Source organism: Kryptolebias marmoratus, linkage group LG3, assembly GCF_001649575.2.
Source record: "Kryptolebias marmoratus isolate JLee-2015 linkage group LG3, ASM164957v2, whole genome shotgun sequence".
Taxonomy (NCBI): Eukaryota; Metazoa; Chordata; class Actinopteri; order Cyprinodontiformes; family Rivulidae; genus Kryptolebias; species Kryptolebias marmoratus.
This window is the reverse complement of record NC_051432.1, coordinates 9,855,069-9,874,675: the sequence shown is the minus strand read 5'-3', so window position 1 is coordinate 9,874,675 and position 19,607 is coordinate 9,855,069. Positions and strand designations below refer to the sequence as shown.

Genomic DNA, 19,607 nt, shown 5'->3' with positions numbered 1-19,607 from the left:
CACATTAGGCTAACAGAAGTGTGCAAACAGTAGATCTTTGCTATACCATGCCAACTGAGAGGGGTGGGTAAACACGGACGCCTGTCAGCAGCTGTCTGATTGAACCATCCACCCGATATGGACAAAAGGCAGTAAGGCCGCAGGATGGACGGAGGACGGCGGCCAAAGTTGCATTGATAAGCTCACCACAAACAGCGAAAGGTCTAAAGACAAATCGGAAAACTGAGTCAATTTCAAAGCAAATGATGGAAAGCAGGCTTTTTTTTTCACTTCGAAAGCAGCAACCAGTGTTTAATGAAAGTATCACTGCAATTGAAGAAAGTGTAAAAGACAATGCAGGAGTCTGGAGGTGAACTTCCATGTTTTCATTCTTGGGCTTTACCCCAAACAAGAGCTAAAGCTGGGAGAGACCAAATGCTGGATTTCCTCAGTTCTGGTTGATGACAACGTTTGACAAGTTGCCTGATTGGATAGACCCGGCTCCACACTCTGGCGTGACGCCGTTTTTTTTTTAGTAGGTCTCGGTTTCATGGACCGAACAGCGTGCCGCCATGTGGGTCCGTGTGTGCTGAGCTCAACCAGCGCAGCATTATTTCACACCGGCGTGTTGTTTTCGAGACAAGAGTTGATTTATAAGCCTGAAAAATGATTAAAACCAACAGACTTCAAGCCTTTTCTCCACGCTCCGTGCTCTCACGGCTGACAAGCTGCTAACTACTGATGATTATTTGACAGAACATCCCTTCAAAAAAATCACCAAAGGATTCCTTTAAACGTCCCAAGCTTCATTTTTTTTTTCCTGTTTGTTTGTTTGTTTGTTAGTCTGTTAAGATGAAGATTTCCCTCTTTTTCTGATGACACATTATGGTCACTTTAGTGCAGCGCAAGTCCTTTGGTCCTGACAAACCTTTCAGAAGAAATATGAGGTGCTTCTGGGCAGATCTACGAGCGGAGCTGGAATATGCTGCAACCGAGATGAATAAGCACAGAAGGTAAACCATCATTCATTTAGGTTCACACAAGCTAAGTCAACAATTTCAACACTGGCACACACACACGCACACACACACAGTGCCGCACAGGCCGGGTCCAGCATCCTCCTGAAGGATTAGAGCACACCCTGTTGTTAAACTATTGGCAAATCGGCGACCGGGATCTTCTGCAAAGAGCGAGGCCTCGGCGCTCCGTGCGATGAGCCCACTTAGTTCGACACAATGAGTTTAATTGCCTCAGGTTTCTCCTTCAGGGCGTGGAGGGAAAGCAGATAATAGGCACTTACAAGATGCGAGGAGGGAGCTGTGGCTAAGAATGAATGAGGGATGTCATGAATGATGCCGTCTATGTTTTCCTGTGATATCAGATTCCTCCTCGGCTCTTTATAGGCCCCCTCCTCCTCCTCCTTTCCTGTCTCGGTTAACAGAACAGTGCCTGATTTTGGCCACCAGCGGCAACAAAAGAAAACAACTTTGGAGAACCTAAATTAAACATACTGCAGATGTTTCTGACTCTGCATGTTTGTGTGTGTGTGTGTGAGTGTGTGTGCGAGGTCTGCAGGCCCCTGCAGGCAGAGTGAATAATTAACGGGGCCAGTGAGTGAAGTAGGGTACCAGGCAGGGTGTTTTGTTACCCCGGCCTCACTCAGCACGAGCACACAGCATTAGATAGCCCAATCTATCCGCCTGGCTTGTGTGTGTGTGTGTGTGTGTGTGTGTGTGTGTGTGTGTGTGTGTGTGTGTGTGTGTGTGTGCAGTCGGCTACTTTAGATGATTCAACCATTTGATACCTGCAAAAAGCCTCCTGCCGCCCGGTAACAATTCCTGACAGAAAGCCTATACATCCCTTATCGAACTGGGACTGGTAGCAGCAACATATTGTCAAACAAATTCAAATAAAAGATTTTCTTTTATTATTTGTTTTCCAGGCCTATTTAAGACATTTATGGTGACGATTTAGTGATTTAAACATAGAAGTCTCCCAAAGCAAAGGGTGCCCACTTTGAACATGTTTCGTTCGAGAGCGAATCCAAATGTGTGATTAAAACGTGAAACTTTACGGCTTGACGTCATGAATTAAAAAAAAAAAAGACAAACGTCAGGTGTCTGTTCGTCTCGACTGAAATTACAGACGGCCGCCGTTATAAAAGGCGGAGAGAAAATCCATGGGGAGGACAGGAGAATCAATATGAAGGCGTGTTTAACTTCCAGCTTAGTAAGTGAACAGGAGTCCTGCGTAAACCGATGCACTTCTGTGGCTCCTGTTAACAATCTGAGGAGCTGCATCGGGTTGGAAAGAAATTCCGTCACATGCAACTGGAGGTTTCAGCCGAGCCGCCTCGTATGAAAATCCATTAAAAAAAACGTTGACTTGGACGAGATGTTAAAGAGCCTTTTAGGACTTTATTTGTTTACAAGTTACCTGCTAAAGGTGATAATGTGCGTATTTTGTTTGTCTGTAGCGTCCAAAAAACATGTCAGGAACCAGTGGACAGATTTTAATGAAACTTTCAGGAGGCGATCATCGCATGTCCATCCACGTCAACCCCATTGAAGATGGCTGCCACAGCTTAGCAGCCTCAGCAAAGACAAAGAGGTCTATAACTCAGCCAGTTGGACAGATGTTGAGCTAAAATCGGGGGTGGAAGGAGCTGAACATCATCCCCAACACATACTTTGAGCAGTACTCGTTGAGTGACATCTGGAGAAAGAGGCAGAGCATCCCCTCAACGTTGCCTGGACTATCCCTTTAATGAAACTTTTAGAAAGTAATCACTGGATCACATCTACAAGTGATGAACTGTTGGAGTCACCCCAATTCAAGACGGACACCACAGATAGTCGACGTAAGTCAGTTTTACAGATATTGAGGCAAAACTTGATTCAGAAGTGGCCACAGCTGTCCCCTTTTATCGTAAGATAATCCGAGTTTAAAACTGAGGCGGGCGATATGCATCCCTTCAAAAAATGCTAGGTCTTAAATATTACGGATGTTTTGTCTGCTCAAGATTCAACACAACATGAAGGCAAAACCTCAGAATTTTGAAATAGTTTGCAAACAAAAGCTTCTGAACTCCTATTTTAACTCGCCGATGACATATTTGATCCCAGGTTCTGCAGGTTTACGGTAAACAAGATACCACCGCATACCTTCGACACCGTTTGTTCCCAACCTGTACCAAAAGAAAGAAACAACGAAAAAAAAAAAAAAAAAAAAAAAAATCCAATCAACTCTGCAAACAAAATCTGCCATTTTTATTCAGCATTAGTATTTTGTTTACATCGTATTTACAACATAGACACACATGACAGAAGGGAAAAAAAGAAGAAAAAAAAAGCGCGGGAACTCCGTGTCATTTCAAAATTTAAAAAGGCCAAATAAAATCTACGCTGAGCGAGAACAAGAGAGCGGAGTAGAGCGCAACAAAGAAAGGAGCAAGCTGGTAAATTCAGATTTCAAGTCGTGGACATGCAAACGTTACAAGACTGGAGACAGTGTCAGACTGCTAAATCTGCACCTTTATTTTAGAAAGATGAATTTTTTTTTTTTAAATCTGTGTGGGCAAAACATTAATACTGCAAAATAACAAAAAGCTCAATCTTTACTAACATTATTTAACGCTTCTGACTCTGTTCATAGCTTGTATAGCACCTGCAGGTAGACGCCCAGCAGCTGATGTTGATGATTATGTCGTCCATTCAAGTATTAGAGTCCCTTTTTTTTTAAAAAAAAAAAAGGTTTTTAAGCAGGGCTCAGTTGTGCTGTGCAAGTGTACATGTAGCTCACAGAGAGAGAACAGATAATAAAGAAAAAGGTTGCTTGTTTTTTTTTTTTTTATTATTAAGTGAACACGTCGGTTTTGTTTTTACCATTTCTGCCTGGAACTGAGCCTATGTTTAGTCGGTAAACGGCTACTTTGTTAGAATTCGACTGTAATTTTTAGCTTTACAAAGTAGACGTTTGGTTTGTTCTGGAAAATATTGACGGAAAATTGCAGTATGTGCGGCAGGGTGGTTGTTACGTCCACAAGTACCTCACTGCTTTACTGAAATATCCTTCAGCAAGCCTGTTCAGTCCCCAAAACCTCACCACATCTCCCTGGCTGCTTTAAGCTGGCAAACAGGTTTAAAAGTCGTTTCCCCCCACTTTTTTCCTTTTTCTTTTCTTATATTCATCTAAACTCTGCATTTAAAATAAACATATATTGAAATGCAAGTGGTAGTTCAGTTCTTTTTTTCAGATGGGCTCTGTTGAAAGGTTATGAAGGATCGATATCTTACCCATTGTAGACGGCTCTGAACGAACTCAGGCTGAAGAAGAAAAAGCTCAGTTCTGATCGGACTGATGAGCTAACGGCTAGTCCAAGCAGGGCCAAGTCAGATTCGGCTTCTTGCACTTTTAAAACATCTCCAATCTCAAGCCTTCCATAGCCCTTCATGGAAAAACTGTTTGTTTTTTTTAAATAACCTTTACACTAAAGTCAGTTTCACATGACATGGATACTTTCATGAAATTATTTGCAATCATTAAACAGCTGTAATACTTCCAGTGCAGCCTGGAGCACTTCCTGCAGGAATATTATTTGATTTCTGCCATGTAATGCAAAATTGAAGGCACTGTAAAGGTTTATTTTTTTTTTAAAAAGTGCTCTCGTTAACTACTATAAAACCTTTCAGATTAAAGTGGCAATAATCTGCTTTGGTCTCGGCTCAGCTCTGACAAGCCATCAAACCGTTTCACCAAACTATCTACAACAGGTAAGATGTTAATCGTTCATAACCTTCCCACAGAACCCCACTCCAAAAAAACAAACAAAAAAAAAATCTGTCCCTTTAATAAAAGGTAAAAAAAAGAAAGAATGAAAACAAAAAAGTCAATCTGGACAACTATGTTTTTGAAGAAAATGATTTTTTTTTTATGCGTGTTTTGGGGCATAAACATACATTTTAACATCAGATAAGATTTTCACAAGAATCTCAGTGGGGTAGAACATGTCACCCATACGGTTTCAGCGTTCAAAACACCGAAGCAACACAACAAGCACACACACACACACACACACACCGGGAGTGAAACGCACACTTCAGTTTGCGTTATAGGAAAAGGCCACGTTGTTAACGGGATTCATTCACGCTCCAAACGATTAGGATATAAATAAAGTCTGCTGGTTGGGACCTGAACATACAACAGTGGAAAAAAAAAAAAAAAATCAGCAGAGTTTAGAACAAGCATTTGCAACGCAAGTAAGAATTATTAAGAAACAATCAGCGACTAAATGGAGGAACGAACGAAGGGTGAACAAAGTCAAGTGGAGGGCTTAAATGGTAATCAAGGAATGACATTTTACTACTGTCCTGTACCGAACAGATGAGGAACGCAGAATTACAAAACTGTACCAAAGCAGCAACAATGAGTAATGCCGTGACACATCCTGGACCACATTTACCATCTGTCTTTGCCTATTTTTAGTATCCTTAGTGCTTATAATTACTGTGTTTTGTTTTTCAATATTAAAGTGGTCACCTTTTCACACAGAGACACCACACAAATGAGTTATTCTCTCCCAGAACAAAAGGCCAGCGAGGATACAATGACAGTGCCACACTCCTAAAAGGCTATCACAAGTTGGCACTACCATGTGAAAAGGGGAAAAATGGTTTATTTTCACACCGGTGAGTCCGATTACCACAGTAAACACTGCGGCTAATCCTTCAGGACATGCTTAGACTGACTGTTTGACTGTTTGGCTTTAGGACATGCTTAGATTGACTGTTGCCATCTATGTTTGTTTTAGTCGTGGGAAGGACGACACGGTGCGGATGCGAGTTCGGAGCGGGGAGTGCACATGGACATGTCACAGATCACGCCTCTGACGGAGGAAATAAATTAAAAACGAGATAAAGTTAAAAAGGTCTGTCATTAAAAAGCTTCTGAGCAGCAATAAATAGATTTATCTTGTATTTACAGTTTACCAGACACTTGACGTTTGCAGTTTAAAACATTAAATTCTAAATATTTCCGAAGCTGTTGGATGTCTTGTTTTGTTCTGAGGATGAATGGTTGGCGCTCAGGATCCCCCCCCCCCACCCCACCCGACCCCTTTCTTCATCATCCTTCCGTTGGTGAGGACGGCAGGAAGACAGCAGAGAACACGAAGGAGATGAGAACAGCGTCCTCTAACGTGTCTTTCCAGTGTTGTGCTGTAGTTGCTGTTATAGTTGGTTGTTTTCCTTTCTTTTTTTTTGTTAAATTTGCCTCATTGCACACACAAACATTCACCTAAACACACACACACATACACACAGATTTTGAGCACCCGATGCCTTGCTCTGTCCCCACTCGATGCATAGCGTATCCTCCCGCAGCCTCGCGCTCGTTCCGAGTAGCAGTTGCCTCCTGAAGCGGACCTAAGAACAGCTTTTTTTCCTCCAAGCTTTTGTTAAAGCGATGATACAGACCTAGTGAATGAGTCCTCAGGGCAACTTCTTCCTCTCTTTGCCGCTGAACCGCTAATTCAGCTTCTTTTCACTTTTTAAGGAGCCGTTGCGTTTGTGCTTCCCGTTGGCGAGGCTCCCGCTATGGCAGTGTCCATTGGTCAGGGAGCCATCATCCCTGACAGCGCCTCCTCTGCTGCGCCTCCCTTTAAGCAATCGTACCAACATATACAGCAAAAAGCCAGAGAGAGCCAGGGCAGCCGCTACAGTGAGCACCACGTCCAGGAGGAAGTACTGGTAGACAGACACGCTGTAGACTGCCGAGCGCAGGTGATTGGCACCGTTGTGACGGAGGATGTAGCTGATCCAGTAGGCAGCCCTGGTGACAGGGTGCCCCGGCTGATCTTTGTGAATGCTGGAGAGAAGATGTGCTTGCTGGCGGTACCTAGATATATGAAGACACAAGAGGAGATAAATGGCTAAAAACAGAACAATGAAGAATTGAATATCGTGCCACTTCTGATCACTAGATGGCACTGTGAAGGATTTCCCGGACGTGCAAGGTGCGCGTCTGCGAGTGAAGTTGGAGGTTTAACCAAATCTCACCTGGTGTCTTTGATGACGCTGGTCAGGGCGGCGAAGAGATCGTCCTCCGTCATGTGCTTCCAGTGCAGCATGATGCCCATCCCTTTGGCTGCGACGCGAGTCATAGTGTCGTAATGGTCTCCAAAGAGGGGCACGCCCACCACCGGCACTCCGTGGTACATGGCCTCGTAGATGCTGTTCAGGCCCCCGTGGCTCAGAAAAGCCCTCGTGTTTGCGTGGCCTATATGACGAGAGATATTGAGACATTTATTTGCGTGTCCAGTCTTCTTGCTTGCGAGCAGCTTTTGATCGGGTCCTTTAGACGCGTTAGATCCAAAGAACTGCTGGACATAAAACCAAGCTCACTGTTGTCCCTTTAATCCTCAAAGCTGGTGTCATTTCCACCGAAAAAGTATCAAAATGCTATGTTGTAAAAAATAGAGAAAAAAAAATTAAATACAAAATACCACCAAATCTTTCCACTGTTTTCCAGCAATTAATAAAAACAGAATACACTCAACCACCTAACAATTGGATGCATATGTAAATATTTTCTGTCAGTCTGTATGGCATCAACAAGAAAGACTTAGACAATTTAAAATGATTTGCAAGCACAAGAAATGGCTTCCACAATAAAAATCCATTCTTTCTTTGCTTTTGTACTCATGTCAAACAAAACACTGCATGTCACACCAACAAGACTACTCTTTGTTTAAAAACAACAAAAAAAGCATCAGTTTTGTACAAATGAATTATGTAAAAGACGTAAAGCATTCGTGTGAAGAGCCGAAGTTCCAAAACATTTCAGTTATTTGACTGCTGATGAGAGAAGCGCTCTGCGGCGGACACGGTGAGTGATGTCCTCCTGCTGCACTCACCCAATAAGTCATTTTGAGGCATCCAGTCAACCAGCTTGGTGTTTTTGCCGAGATTGCTGGGCGCGTCGCCGGAGAATCTGAGGAAAGAAAAGGAAAACGATGAAAAGGGGGGGGTTATCAAACGCTCAAGAAAACACCCCGATGCGTGGTCTGATAACAGCAACTTCTCAAGCAAATATCACTGGTGGTTGTGAGAGAACTGAAACTTTTTTTTTTTTTTTTAATCTAGTTGTCATTTTCCAAGCCAATCCCTAATTTGCTCAGTCATTATATGAGATGTTAGGGTTGGTCCAAGGTGGCCTCCTGGGATACACGTCCTAAGAAAAGAGTCAACTGAGAGTTTCACACAGACGTTACACCTGAGGGATGCTTTTGTTGCACTGAATAAGAGCAACACAAAGCAAACACCTTCGTCCGAACTGACGTAAACGTGACTACGCTCTTTGGATTACCTTGACCCAGATGACCGAGTCCCTACACAGACAAATACTTTAAAGCCACCAAATACATCAAATTAAGCCTAATCGCTTTTTGAATGGAGTTCTTTGCGCTTAAATATCCACAACTCACTATAAAAAGGAAAATAAAAGTGTGGATACTTTCCTGTTATTCTCTACTTGCAATATCACTGAAAAACATCCATAGGAGTAAATATGGTATCTGTTTTTATTAGTTCCATATTTCCTTTTTATACCAAATTTAATGAGACAATGGTAATGTGTTTCCAGTAGCCAGTTGCCTTTACATTGTACACAAAGGGAAAGCGGAAGATAAAGAAATTTTTATTAGCACACCATCTCTTAAAACTGCACAACTTCATGTTGCACTAAGGTGATTGTTAACCAAAGTTTTGCTCTGCAGATAGATTCTGTAGGCAGAAAGACTGCCTGATGCCTGAATGCAACATCTTATACAACTGTTGTGACACCTGTCATGTCTGAGTGCTGCGTTTGGTTTGCTTCAGCAGCTAACACACAAAAAAAAAAAGTCCTGACTTTGTGGCACAACTCTCAGATATTAGTTGCTATAAATTTATTACATTTAGTTACTAAAAGTAGATTTATTTGTGTTAGGGTTTTTTTAATATTACCAGCCTTTGTGTTTATGTGCAAAACATGCCTACGTGTCACACCGGATGTCAGAGATATTAATTGAGTTCATTTGTATCGTGTTTACATGTAACGTCACTGTACCTCTGATAATCTTTGTATCAGGATTGATAGACAGAATGTTTCACTACATGCTGTAAGTTCTGTTTGTGTGTTTAATCTGTGTGGCAGAACCGGTCCTGACCGATTCAGCCCCGGCCCATTCCTTGTTTCTAATAAAAAGATGCTGATGCTACAGGACTTCAGAACTCACTGGAGTTTGACCCAAAAGGTCGTTGCTCGAGTGACTTCTCCTTTTGCAGAAGTATCCTAAAAACATTTTACTCTCTCTCTGTGTGGTTCTGTGTTTAGGTTGGGTAACTTAGAAAATCCCCAACAATTTGATTGATAAAGATTAATTAAATCTAATCAAAACCTCACTCTTAAAGCATATTTCCCAAAAACAATTCAACTATTTCTTTCCAGTCGACCAAATTAGGAATCAGCAAGAAGCCCAAAGGTAAAAAAAACTGGCAACACAATCGTTATTTTATGGTTCCCACATGGTTGTGAAAGGTATGGAAATTGTTTTCAGTCTTCCCAGGCCTGAATAAAGTCTGAAAAAAAGTAATTAGAGTATGCAAAAGCACTTTGGTTTCCAGACTCTTTTCCATGCAGTATACTGATGATTTCCATGTGCTGCCTGTGGGCATTTAGAGAAGTGGAGCTCCATCTGAGTCCCAGATAAATATATTTTGTTCATGCAGACTGTGTATAGAATTTAATGGAATCATTTCTAATATTCATATTGCACACATTGATATTGCTATACTGGGTAATCTTTTATACAATGCACAGCCGCACTCTAAAATATTGTTGAAATACATTAGATTTAATGGAAGCAGACTAAAAACACTGATTTAGATAATAAATGTAGCTCAAGAAAAGTTTTGTTTTTCATTTGAAAACGTCTCGACAGTAGAGGGAAAACTCTGAAAACGGAAGTATGGAAATTGTGTAAGAAGAACCCTGGTTACTGTTTCTGAACTGTTATTTTTATATAACGTTGGTTTTATTTTGCAAGAACCTACTAAACACACTAAACGCTTGTAATGTGTTAATGTTGGGTGCTGGTCTATTTGTCCTTCTGCCAAATTGTACCTCTACTTAGTACTCAGTGGTTGTCTCTTCCTACTCAGTCAATACCATTTTGTCCACAGAAGTTGCCATTTTATACCAAATCGGTATAAAATGACTACCACATTGTACCCAGGAATTTAATATTTGTACATAACCTTGCTTGCATACGACCCTGGATGCACCAACATGTGCAGAGGCGACCCTGAACACTCTTAAGCTGTAATTTTATTCATAGTCAGCTTAATACCAGAACCATGGTGTGCTTATGTTTGTAACAGATATTTATGACAAATAAGCACTTCTTAAAAACACTAAGTGCTTACGTGCTGTGATAAAAAAATAAATTAAAAAAATGCACTTGTGTAATGGCGCACTGGCAGTGAGTAAAAACACGTGCCAGGCAAAGGATGGATGGATACAGCTATAGTGATGTGCATTCATTTACATCAATATAATCCGTTTATTTTTGCTGACAGCTAAATAAAGATCAGCTAAATAAAGATCTCCCCTCCTCCTGCAACAAAAAGAGACTCCTCAAACTCCTCCGTCCTTTTAGTTGCTGTTGGACTTTCATCTTCTGCTCAATGGTAGGCGTCCTGCCTGAGCAGACCTCAGGACACCTGCACTGTTTGACTAGGGTGGTACGCCTGTCAAACTCCACACCCGTCACTGTCCTCAGAGCATTTCAAGCCCAGCACTTAACAGGCACTAGACGCCAGAACCAAGAACCCACCCGAGGCTCGTCTCCCTAGGTGAGTGGAAAACAAACAACAAAAAAAGAACCTAAACGATACAGTTAGTAGTATTTCCCTGGTGTCCAACAGCAATATCAGGTCTGTGACGCCCTTAGATGTCCGAGGAGATTAGCGTGTCCAATCTTTTTCAGAAGTGCTTGTGTTTTCAGGCATAAATTCTAAATTTTAATAATATTTTAGTTGTTCTAGTTCTACTAGAAAACACCTGGGACTACAGTCCTAAATGACCAGGCCTAACCGCACCAATGATAATAAAAATAAAAGTAATAACACTAACAAGAAAACTGGTCCAAATCTGATTATTGCCATTTCAGAAGTGTCCTCCAGCAGATTAAATCAAGGTTGGTGCTGCTGCTAAAGTGGGTACGAAGAAAGTAAAAGTGTACCAAGCAGACTGAGGTGGGTACAAAGAGACAGTGGAGGACTGCTTCTTTTTACATCCAAAAATTAAGACTACCAAGTGACCGAAGCTGCAAAAGAGTGATTTGACGGAATGACAAATTAACCTGGAGTCGGTAATGTCTCAAAGAACTGGATGACCCCGTGTCGGACTCGTATACCGTGTACGTACAGTCGCTGTGTGTTTGTGTGTGTGAGAAGCATTTCCGCTCCCGATGCATATTCATGCTCCATAACAACCTCCATCTGTCCATCTGTGTCTGCTTCCCTCCCCAACTCAAACCCTTTTATCTGTAGTCAACAAAGCCCCGCTTCATTGTCCTGCCAATCAAAGCCTACATTCATGGAGGCATTTATCAATGACACAATTCTTTTGGCTCGGTCCCCCGTCCCTCCCATCGGTCCTCTTCCTCTTCCAATCTCCCAAGTTTCGAAGAACCGCTGAAAAAACGGATTGCCATTCGAAGTCATGGGCCTACAACGAGGACGCCGCCTCCAGCGTCAAGTCTGTGAAAACTGCATCAGTTCACCCGTGGCTCTGGTCACATATACAACAGTGACTCATTAAACCGAGCCCTGGCTTCTTCCTCTTCATACCACACATCTAATGGGCCAAAAATAAATAAGCAGTTATAGGCAGAGACTACCTATCAGACTACATGTCTGATCATTGTGTGGATATGAGGAGTCACTGGGTAAACAAGCCTACCATGGGAACAGTTAGTTCCCCCCAATAAAAGGTTTTATATTCCATTAAGCTGTGGCATTTCCCTTTTAGGTCAACATTACCATATTACCATATTACCATATTATCTGTGCCACGTTTATGACAGTTCCTTAACCAACCTCTCTGCTTTATGACCGATATCAGCTTTTCCTTATTATATCGATACAACCCAGCTTCCGAGGCAACTGGAGTTTCGTTTGAATTATATTTATAAAAAGATGCATATTAATAATGTACAAGTAATTCTGGCACTAAATTTAATCGAGTTTAGTCCACAGACTTGGTAAATGATGAAACAGGAAATTAAATCATATTGTCTTTGCTGTATCTATTATTTATTGTTTAAAAAAAATAGCTTGTGGTGTAAATGTAGAACTAGGCCTCTAAATTTTTGGTAATAAACATATACCATCTTCCTCAATTGAAAATAGGTTATATTCCAAAAATTATCTTATTTATCACTTTTAGTATTTATTATTCTAATGTAAATTAGACAGATTTGAAGGGTTTGTGAATCTGTGTGTTCTGTTTTCATTTCCAGAGTCTTATGTCGTCCTGGAAACAGTGGGGTGTTTCTTTTAAAGACAAAAAAAAAAGCATAAAAAAGGAATTTTCTGTCCTAGTTTCTGTCTCATGTCCTGCCTACACACATCTCCAACAGTATCATCCATTTTTGCAATGTTAAGAGAGGAGTCAGTTAAAAACAAAACAATGGAACTATATTCTTCCACTGCTTTTTGTCTGTATTTTATCATATGCAGACTCTAATGAAATGATGACATGGACATTTTAAAAGAAAGGTAAACATAAGGATCAAGTATACCACAGTTATGGCAACATTGTTACTAAGAGCTGATCCTTGAAATGTGTTTGTGTTTTAAACACAACCAAGAGGATGGGGGGGGGGGAGAAAAGTTGCCACCTTCTCCACCCTCTAATTACCAACACACATTTTCAATTTAAAAGCTTAATTAATGTCAATCCCGAAACTTTAACAGAATTTAAAAAGTGCAGCTCTGAATCATACATGAAACCAGAATGACTCAGAAACAATCTGGGCCACTGCAGTCAATGACTGACCAGGTTTTAAACATACTAAGATAAAAGTTGATCATTAACTGGTTTAAAGAGGTTTGAAAATATTGGGCAACAAGTTCTCACATTTTTTTCCATTCTTTAATAATCATTTTTGTTTTTTAATTGGATTTGCTGTTAAGGTTGAATTCAGGGGATAACAGCTTTGTTACTGCATAAATGATCATTAATAAGTCAGACTTAACTGGGACCTTTTAAAATAGCTAAGAAGCTCTTCTTGCTTGAGTTATACATTCCTTATGTATCAGATGTTGGATTCAAAAAAACCTCAGCGGTTTTGTAAAGCAAACACAAGAAAGTATGTTTATAATGAGTCTAGAAGATTGCAGATGAATGACATATCTTTGAAACTACTCCACAGTAATAAAATTTATGTTTGTTAATTCATCACATTTTGCTGCGGTAAGGCGGACTCTGACCTCAACAAACAGCCTCTGTACGCCTCTTATTTTACCACACACTTTACATGCCGTATAACCATTTATGGGGGGGTCCAAGTCATGAGAGACCGGGAGCAAACTTTGATCACATCTTTCACAGCGACAGCTCTGCGAGAGAGTGAGCGAGCTTTACCTCCAGATGACACGCTGGGGCAGCCTGGCGAGGGCTCCGGCCAGCTTGTGAGCGATGTCCTGCGAGAGGTACTTCACCCCAGCTCCGAACGACACCACCACGAAGCCGTGCTCTGCCGTGTCGTTCACCCACACCTCAAAATTCTGCAGGAAGAGCAGAGATCACAGGAAACAAAAGGTCATTCAACTGATCCACAGCTGTGTGTTTCAATTCATTGCCAAACTACAAAACTGAATGACTACACCTTATTTTAGACTCAAAAAGTACATGTCTATGAACAAATCCAAGATGGGATCAAATAATTAGTCGAATATGGAGCTAAATAACTTCATTAAAGAGCATCTGTAATAAGATTTACTGATGCTAAATAAAGAATGCAATGTCACCGGTTCGAGCTGGTTCAAGCTGAAGAAAAATATTCTGTGGGTATAAATTCAAAATTTGAACTATTCAACTGGGTCTACTGATAAAAATAAGCCTCTAGGCTAAATTGGGTACATTTACTTTTTTATTTGTTGCTCTATGTTTGAGATAGGGAGTGTTTTACGAATATTTGATGAGTTGGTAAAGTATACAAAATCTAAGAATTATTGCAGCCATTGTTTTGATAAGCAGCCCCCATTGGCACCTTTTAGTACCAACGCTCCCATGAGATAGAAGCAATCCGCCAAGCTGCTCCCCAACAAGCATGGCGCCTCTCCAGACAGGGGTGCTATGGTAATAATTTAATAAAAAAAAAAAAAAAGGAAGTTAGCCACATCTGTTCCAGTTGTTGCAGTTTTATTTTGAAATGACTACAAAGTGGAAACCGCAACTATGGGTGAGCTACATCTTTACTGCCAGAGTACATGTCCACGTTTCGCCCTGATCCAATAAAGACTGGAGAAAATGAAGGAAGACAAATATCCCCGTCTAGCAGAATTAGCAAAGACACACACGTGGGTCCCCAAAGCCTCTGTTCCCTCAGATATTCGATAAATAACTGAATAATTACAAATCAATTCAAAGCGTAAGTTTGGTTGAAATATCTGTCAGTACTTTATGTAAACTGAACCTTTGGAAATAAATCAGACTATAAGCTTTTTTTCCCCCATTTTCAACAGCTGTTCTCTGAAATCTCTGATTTGCTGTGTGCAAGATGTGACTCAATAATGGATTTATGAAGGAATGGGCGATTAAATATCATATACCTGTGATAGAAATACAGTAACTGAAAGTCTGTTTCATCTGTAGACCATTTCCAGGATAACTATTACTAAAAAAAGGAATTCCTGTAGTACATTTATACATCAAATACAAAATCAGAAACGACCAAGTCTCACCATGTGAATATTAAAAATATTAGTTTTCAGAACCATAATATAGACAAACAGGTGGTTCTTATTTATTTAATGAAGTTGAGTCACACACAGCGACCAGGAACACAATCAAATTCTTATTGGAAAAAGAAAGACCTTAGGAGTCCCGTTCATACGTAACACATGCAAGCCTTTTCAACAAGCCCATGGTGTTCTGACTAAAATATGTTTTTAAAACAAATTGCAATGATTTACATATCATTCCAGTGAAACTATATGGTGATTCTGTGTACTGCTGAGCGCAAGTCTTTTGGAGAGTAATAAAATCTTTACCACATTTACTTCTGACAGAAGGTCCAACCATAAAACTGATTCAGAGTCTATTAAACCGTAATTCGTTTTTAAATGCCCGTGGTGCGTTTCCCTTTTTCCCTCCACATCGTTTTTGTTGACCCTTTTAAAATGTCATAAATGAATGAATAAAAATATACATTTTTGCGTTGTTTTTATTTGTTGGTAAATCACAAAAAAAAAAATGTTGCTGAAAATTAGGAGCCAACAGAAACTTCAAGAGAAAACAAAAGCAGGTAACTCGTGACACTAATTGGCTGTAAGTGCCTGACTGAGACGGTGGAGTGGTGGCTCACAGGGCTGATGCTCCTGGAAGCCAAGGACTGATTCCAGCGGGAGTTCATTCATAGAAGTGAGCCACGTTTCTGAGGAGACCCGCTTCTCGGAACCGAGCTCATCACAGTTCAACCTGTAAACGAATCTCATCTTTTTTCTTTTACTCAAGCACGGATGTCAAACCGAAAGTCCACAATGTGCTTCGTGTCGCAGAAGGAGTCGTTTGAATGTGCAAAACACCAATTTCCATTTGTTAAGCGCTTGGAAACTGATCAGGGAGCAGCCATGTCGAAGTGACATGAGCACAGAACGAGGAGAGGGAGGGAGGCCCGTGGTCCAGCTGCAGCAGCTAAGGTTGGCCCTGGCACGGAGCACCCTCACGGGCACACAGGGCTCTGTGTCCCGACAGCACAACCCTTGCTATCCCTACAACGCAGCCTTAGTGACCCCATAAAAAGAGTCCCAGTGTGTCCTGAGTTCTGCCCAGAACAATGACTGCGTTCTCCCTCCACAGCCATTATAACTCCCTCCACACAACGCAGCACAATGCTCCCTATTTGCTTGAGTGGCATTCCTTAAACCCCCAGCAGCAGATACTGACGGCCCGCGCCCTCTGTGTCCAAAAGCTGGACTAACAACCCATCACTGCCCACCTCCGCTCTCCATAGCTCTCCTCCCTGTCCACTCAGAATTCACCGTGTCCATTCAGCTCAAACCCATCCTAGCTTTAGCATCGGCTATGAAGGGTCGCTTTGTTGCAGGATGCGATAAGTTATAGGGGGAGATTTTTTTTAAAACAGGGACCAAGCACAAGAAGAAATATTAAGACTTGAGAGAGCAGACAAGTTTACTAACAGTCTGCAAATACAGCATTCTGCTCCTCGCTCCTGTGATAAATTAATCCTCCAAGTAGCGTTTAGCATGTATGAACTAATCACATTAAACAGCCCATTAAAGTGAAACTATATCTTTCTTCTCTTGTTAAATAAATCAGCTTGGGCTCTCATAGGCTATTCTTGACACTTCATAACTACTACAGTCATCGCCAGTTTTAACTATCACCTGAGCGAAGAAGAAAACCAAAGTTTGTTGGTTTTTAATATAAAAAAATTAAATAAAAAAAAGCTAAAAGTAGGAATCTGGTTCTTCCTGCTGCTCTTCAGTTAAATATCTTGGTAACTTTAAGTGAGCACACATAAATAATGCACACAAAAAAATAAATGATTCATAAAGAAGAAACTTCTCAAGTGAGCGAAGGATCACAGAAAACAATCTGACTCTCCATCTATCTGTTTGCATAGAGTTTCTCAATTGCCAGTGCCGATTTTTTATTTTTTTTAACAATCATGGCAGCCAAAGGGAGATTTAAGAAGACAATTTTTTTGGTTTGTTTTAGGTCCACAAATATAACATTAGCATTCATACGCATTAAAATATAGTAAATTACAAAAATAAAATTAAATGTGGACCAGCACTTCTTGCAGGATGTGTGATTGCTGCTCATTTCTTTAATGCTTCAAAGACTACACGAGCTGATAGTGACAATATCATCGATGCAACGACTTTGGTTCAGACCCAAAGCCTGTAAACACGTTTATATAGTCAAGAATAATAATGAAGCATAAAGTAAGCCGAATATTCTGGTCAGCTTCCTTCTAGGGATCTGCTATCCATAAACCCAGGTCTTTAATATTTGTTTGCACATAAAAAAAATCTCCATCAGATAACTCGGTATAGTTTAGAGTGCTTTGAATCTAACTCCAGCATCTTCAGGTGTAAGAACTTGTTATAAGTGTTTCACATAAAGCACACACCCTCCTATAAGTGACACCACACAGGTACGACAAAGAGATTTTATCTGCCCGATCAGCTGCTGGTACTGACCTGTGGTAGCGGGCTGGGGGGCTTGGTGAGGATGCCTCCTATGTAGACCACATGAGGAAGGGTGGGCCTGGGGAACTCCAGAGCCATGTCGGTGCACAGCATCCACAGCCGGCTCCCCTGCACCAAGTCGGCCATGGCCACCTGAGGCTTTACTCCGTGTTTCTTCATAATCCTGTCATATTTGGGCAACACGATGAAATGGACTCCAAAGCGCTGCGCCAGGTAAACGGCTGTGTTCGCGATCCTCTCCATTAAAGACATGCGGTCAGTCAGCAGCGAGTTGAACTCGGGCACGTACGACAGCGGCGCCGGGGCCCCGACCTCCGCGGGGTACCACAAGCCCGTGCTGAACACGGCGTATTGCACATTCAGGATGTGGGCGATCACGAAGCCGCACATTTCGTTGGGGTCCACTAGCAGCAGGTTGAACTTGGCTTCCTTCAGGCGGTTCATGACTTCAACATTGCCGACGACGGCGTCACAGTTCTGCGAGTAGTGGTCGAGGATGTCAAATAGTTCCAGAAATGTCAGGCGGCCTGAGAAGATGTTGCTGACCTTTGACTGGAGGAAGTTGTCAGCTGTGCTGCTGTTAAAGATCCCTGGGTAGCGCTGCAGGTGGTAGTGAGGGGAGGGGGGCACCTCACGACCCTCTGAGACTAAAAAATGGCTCTCGTGGCCCTCTTGGTGTAGAGCTGTTGCCAGCGTCTTGAAGATGTAGAGGTGCGACTCGAACATGATGGGTGGGACCACGATGACTTTAGCAGCCCACGTTGCACTGGGAGTCCAGGTGATGAGGCCGAGGAGGAGCAGCAAAGATGATGGTAGCAACATGGCTGAAACAAGACGAAAAAAAAAGAATAAATAAATAATTGGATTATGTTAACCTTGGGTGATATTTGAGAGCAAAATTTTAAAAAAAATGGAATGGGTGAAGGCTCAAAATGCAGCCAATATATAAAGCTGTAAGTACACAAATTTGATCAGATACATAATGTGGCGCACTGCTCTAACTCAAAAACACAACACTGTCACAATACGAAGCTATGAACAAAGGAGAAACATTTAAAAAAAAAAGAAAAAGGATTATTAAAGAACATGTCTGGACTACCAATACGTAGATATAAATGACTTACAAAAACTAGAAGAAACCTCTGATATCAAATTCCTCATTTAAATCTTTTGAAACAAGTGTACCCACCGCATTCATCTCTAAGAAAACTTCCAGAACAAAGACGTTTATTTAGTTCCTCTGGAGGAATTGTGGGTATTTAAAGATTGAGACTGTGCTCAGAGATTGGTAGTCAGAGGTAGATCAGTGTGACTGGAACATTACTTATTTAACAAAAGCTTTTGCGCTTTCATTTGTGGCTCCGTCTATTATTTTTCCAACACTGTGGTACACTAAAATAATCTTTATTCACATGGAACCAAATCTAATGAGGTCATATAAACAGAAAGTTGCCTTTGGGATGTACAGTATGTTATTTTGCTTGTTTCTTTTCTCCATAAAACCAAAATAAACTGTGTTATCACGGGTCCCAGTGTTGCACAGTAGATAACTTCAGTTCGTCACCCAAACCTTGACAAAGTAAACAGCCATTAAAGAAAATGATAAAAGCTTTTTTTTGGAGAGCCTCATTGGAACCATCTGTGTCTGTGATACTAGGAAGAAACAGCCTAACATGTTTAAAATAAAAAACTAAAAAAAAAAAAAACTGCTTTTGTGCCACAACCCAGCATTCCAAGTCGTTTTAAATCGGTATGTGTGCGTTTTAAATACCAAACAAAAACAATGCCCCAGTATACGCTTATTTATTTATTTTTTTTTACGCTCCATAGTTTCACCCTCTGCTTCCTGTGATAAAACCCTTTCATATCTCCACATTGTGTGCACGACCGTCACGGACATGGTGTGGGTAGTACCAACGTCACTCTAAACCTCTATTCACAAACACGGGCACAAAGAGCCATTATGTCACGGTGTCATGGCCTGCGCCTATATGCCTACTCTTATTTGCGCTCGTTCTTTACATTAATAATCGACGCTGAAAACTTCTTTATGAAGAACCGCCAATTAGCCGGGCTTCTCTAATGCGCAACAACTAACTTTGCGGGGGGGGGGGGGGGGGG

General features: G+C 41.3%; 1 protein-coding gene across 1 annotated transcript; it reads right to left on the bottom strand.

The window, feature by feature from the left end:
- Positions 1-3,233: 3,233 nt before the first annotated feature.
- Positions 3,234-18,308, bottom strand: ugt8 (UDP glycosyltransferase 8). Its single transcript, XM_025004005.2, has 5 exons — positions 17,478-18,308; positions 13,669-13,811; positions 7,892-7,968; positions 7,035-7,254; positions 3,234-6,873 (listed from the first exon to the last, which is right to left on the bottom strand). The coding sequence occupies exons 1-5, from the start codon at positions 18,306-18,308 to the stop codon at positions 6,504-6,506; spliced, it is 1,641 nt and encodes a 546-aa protein (XP_024859773.1). The 3' UTR covers positions 3,234-6,503.
- Between the last annotated feature and the right edge of the window lie 1,299 nt (positions 18,309-19,607).

Bases quoted from the DNA above. Each gene is read 5' to 3' on its own strand.
- ugt8 (XM_025004005.2), bottom strand. From the start codon at position 18,308: ATGTTGCTACCATCATCTTTGCTGCTCCTCCTCGGCCTCATCACCTGG. The intron at 7,969-13,668 runs GTAAAGCTCGCT...TTCTTTCCTCAG, and splicing joins CCCCAGCGTGTCATCTGGAG to ATTCTCCGGCGACGCGCCCA. The intron at 7,255-7,891 runs GTGAGTGCAGCA...CTCGTCATATAG, and splicing joins GCCTCAAAATGACTTATTGG to GCCACGCAAACACGAGGGCT.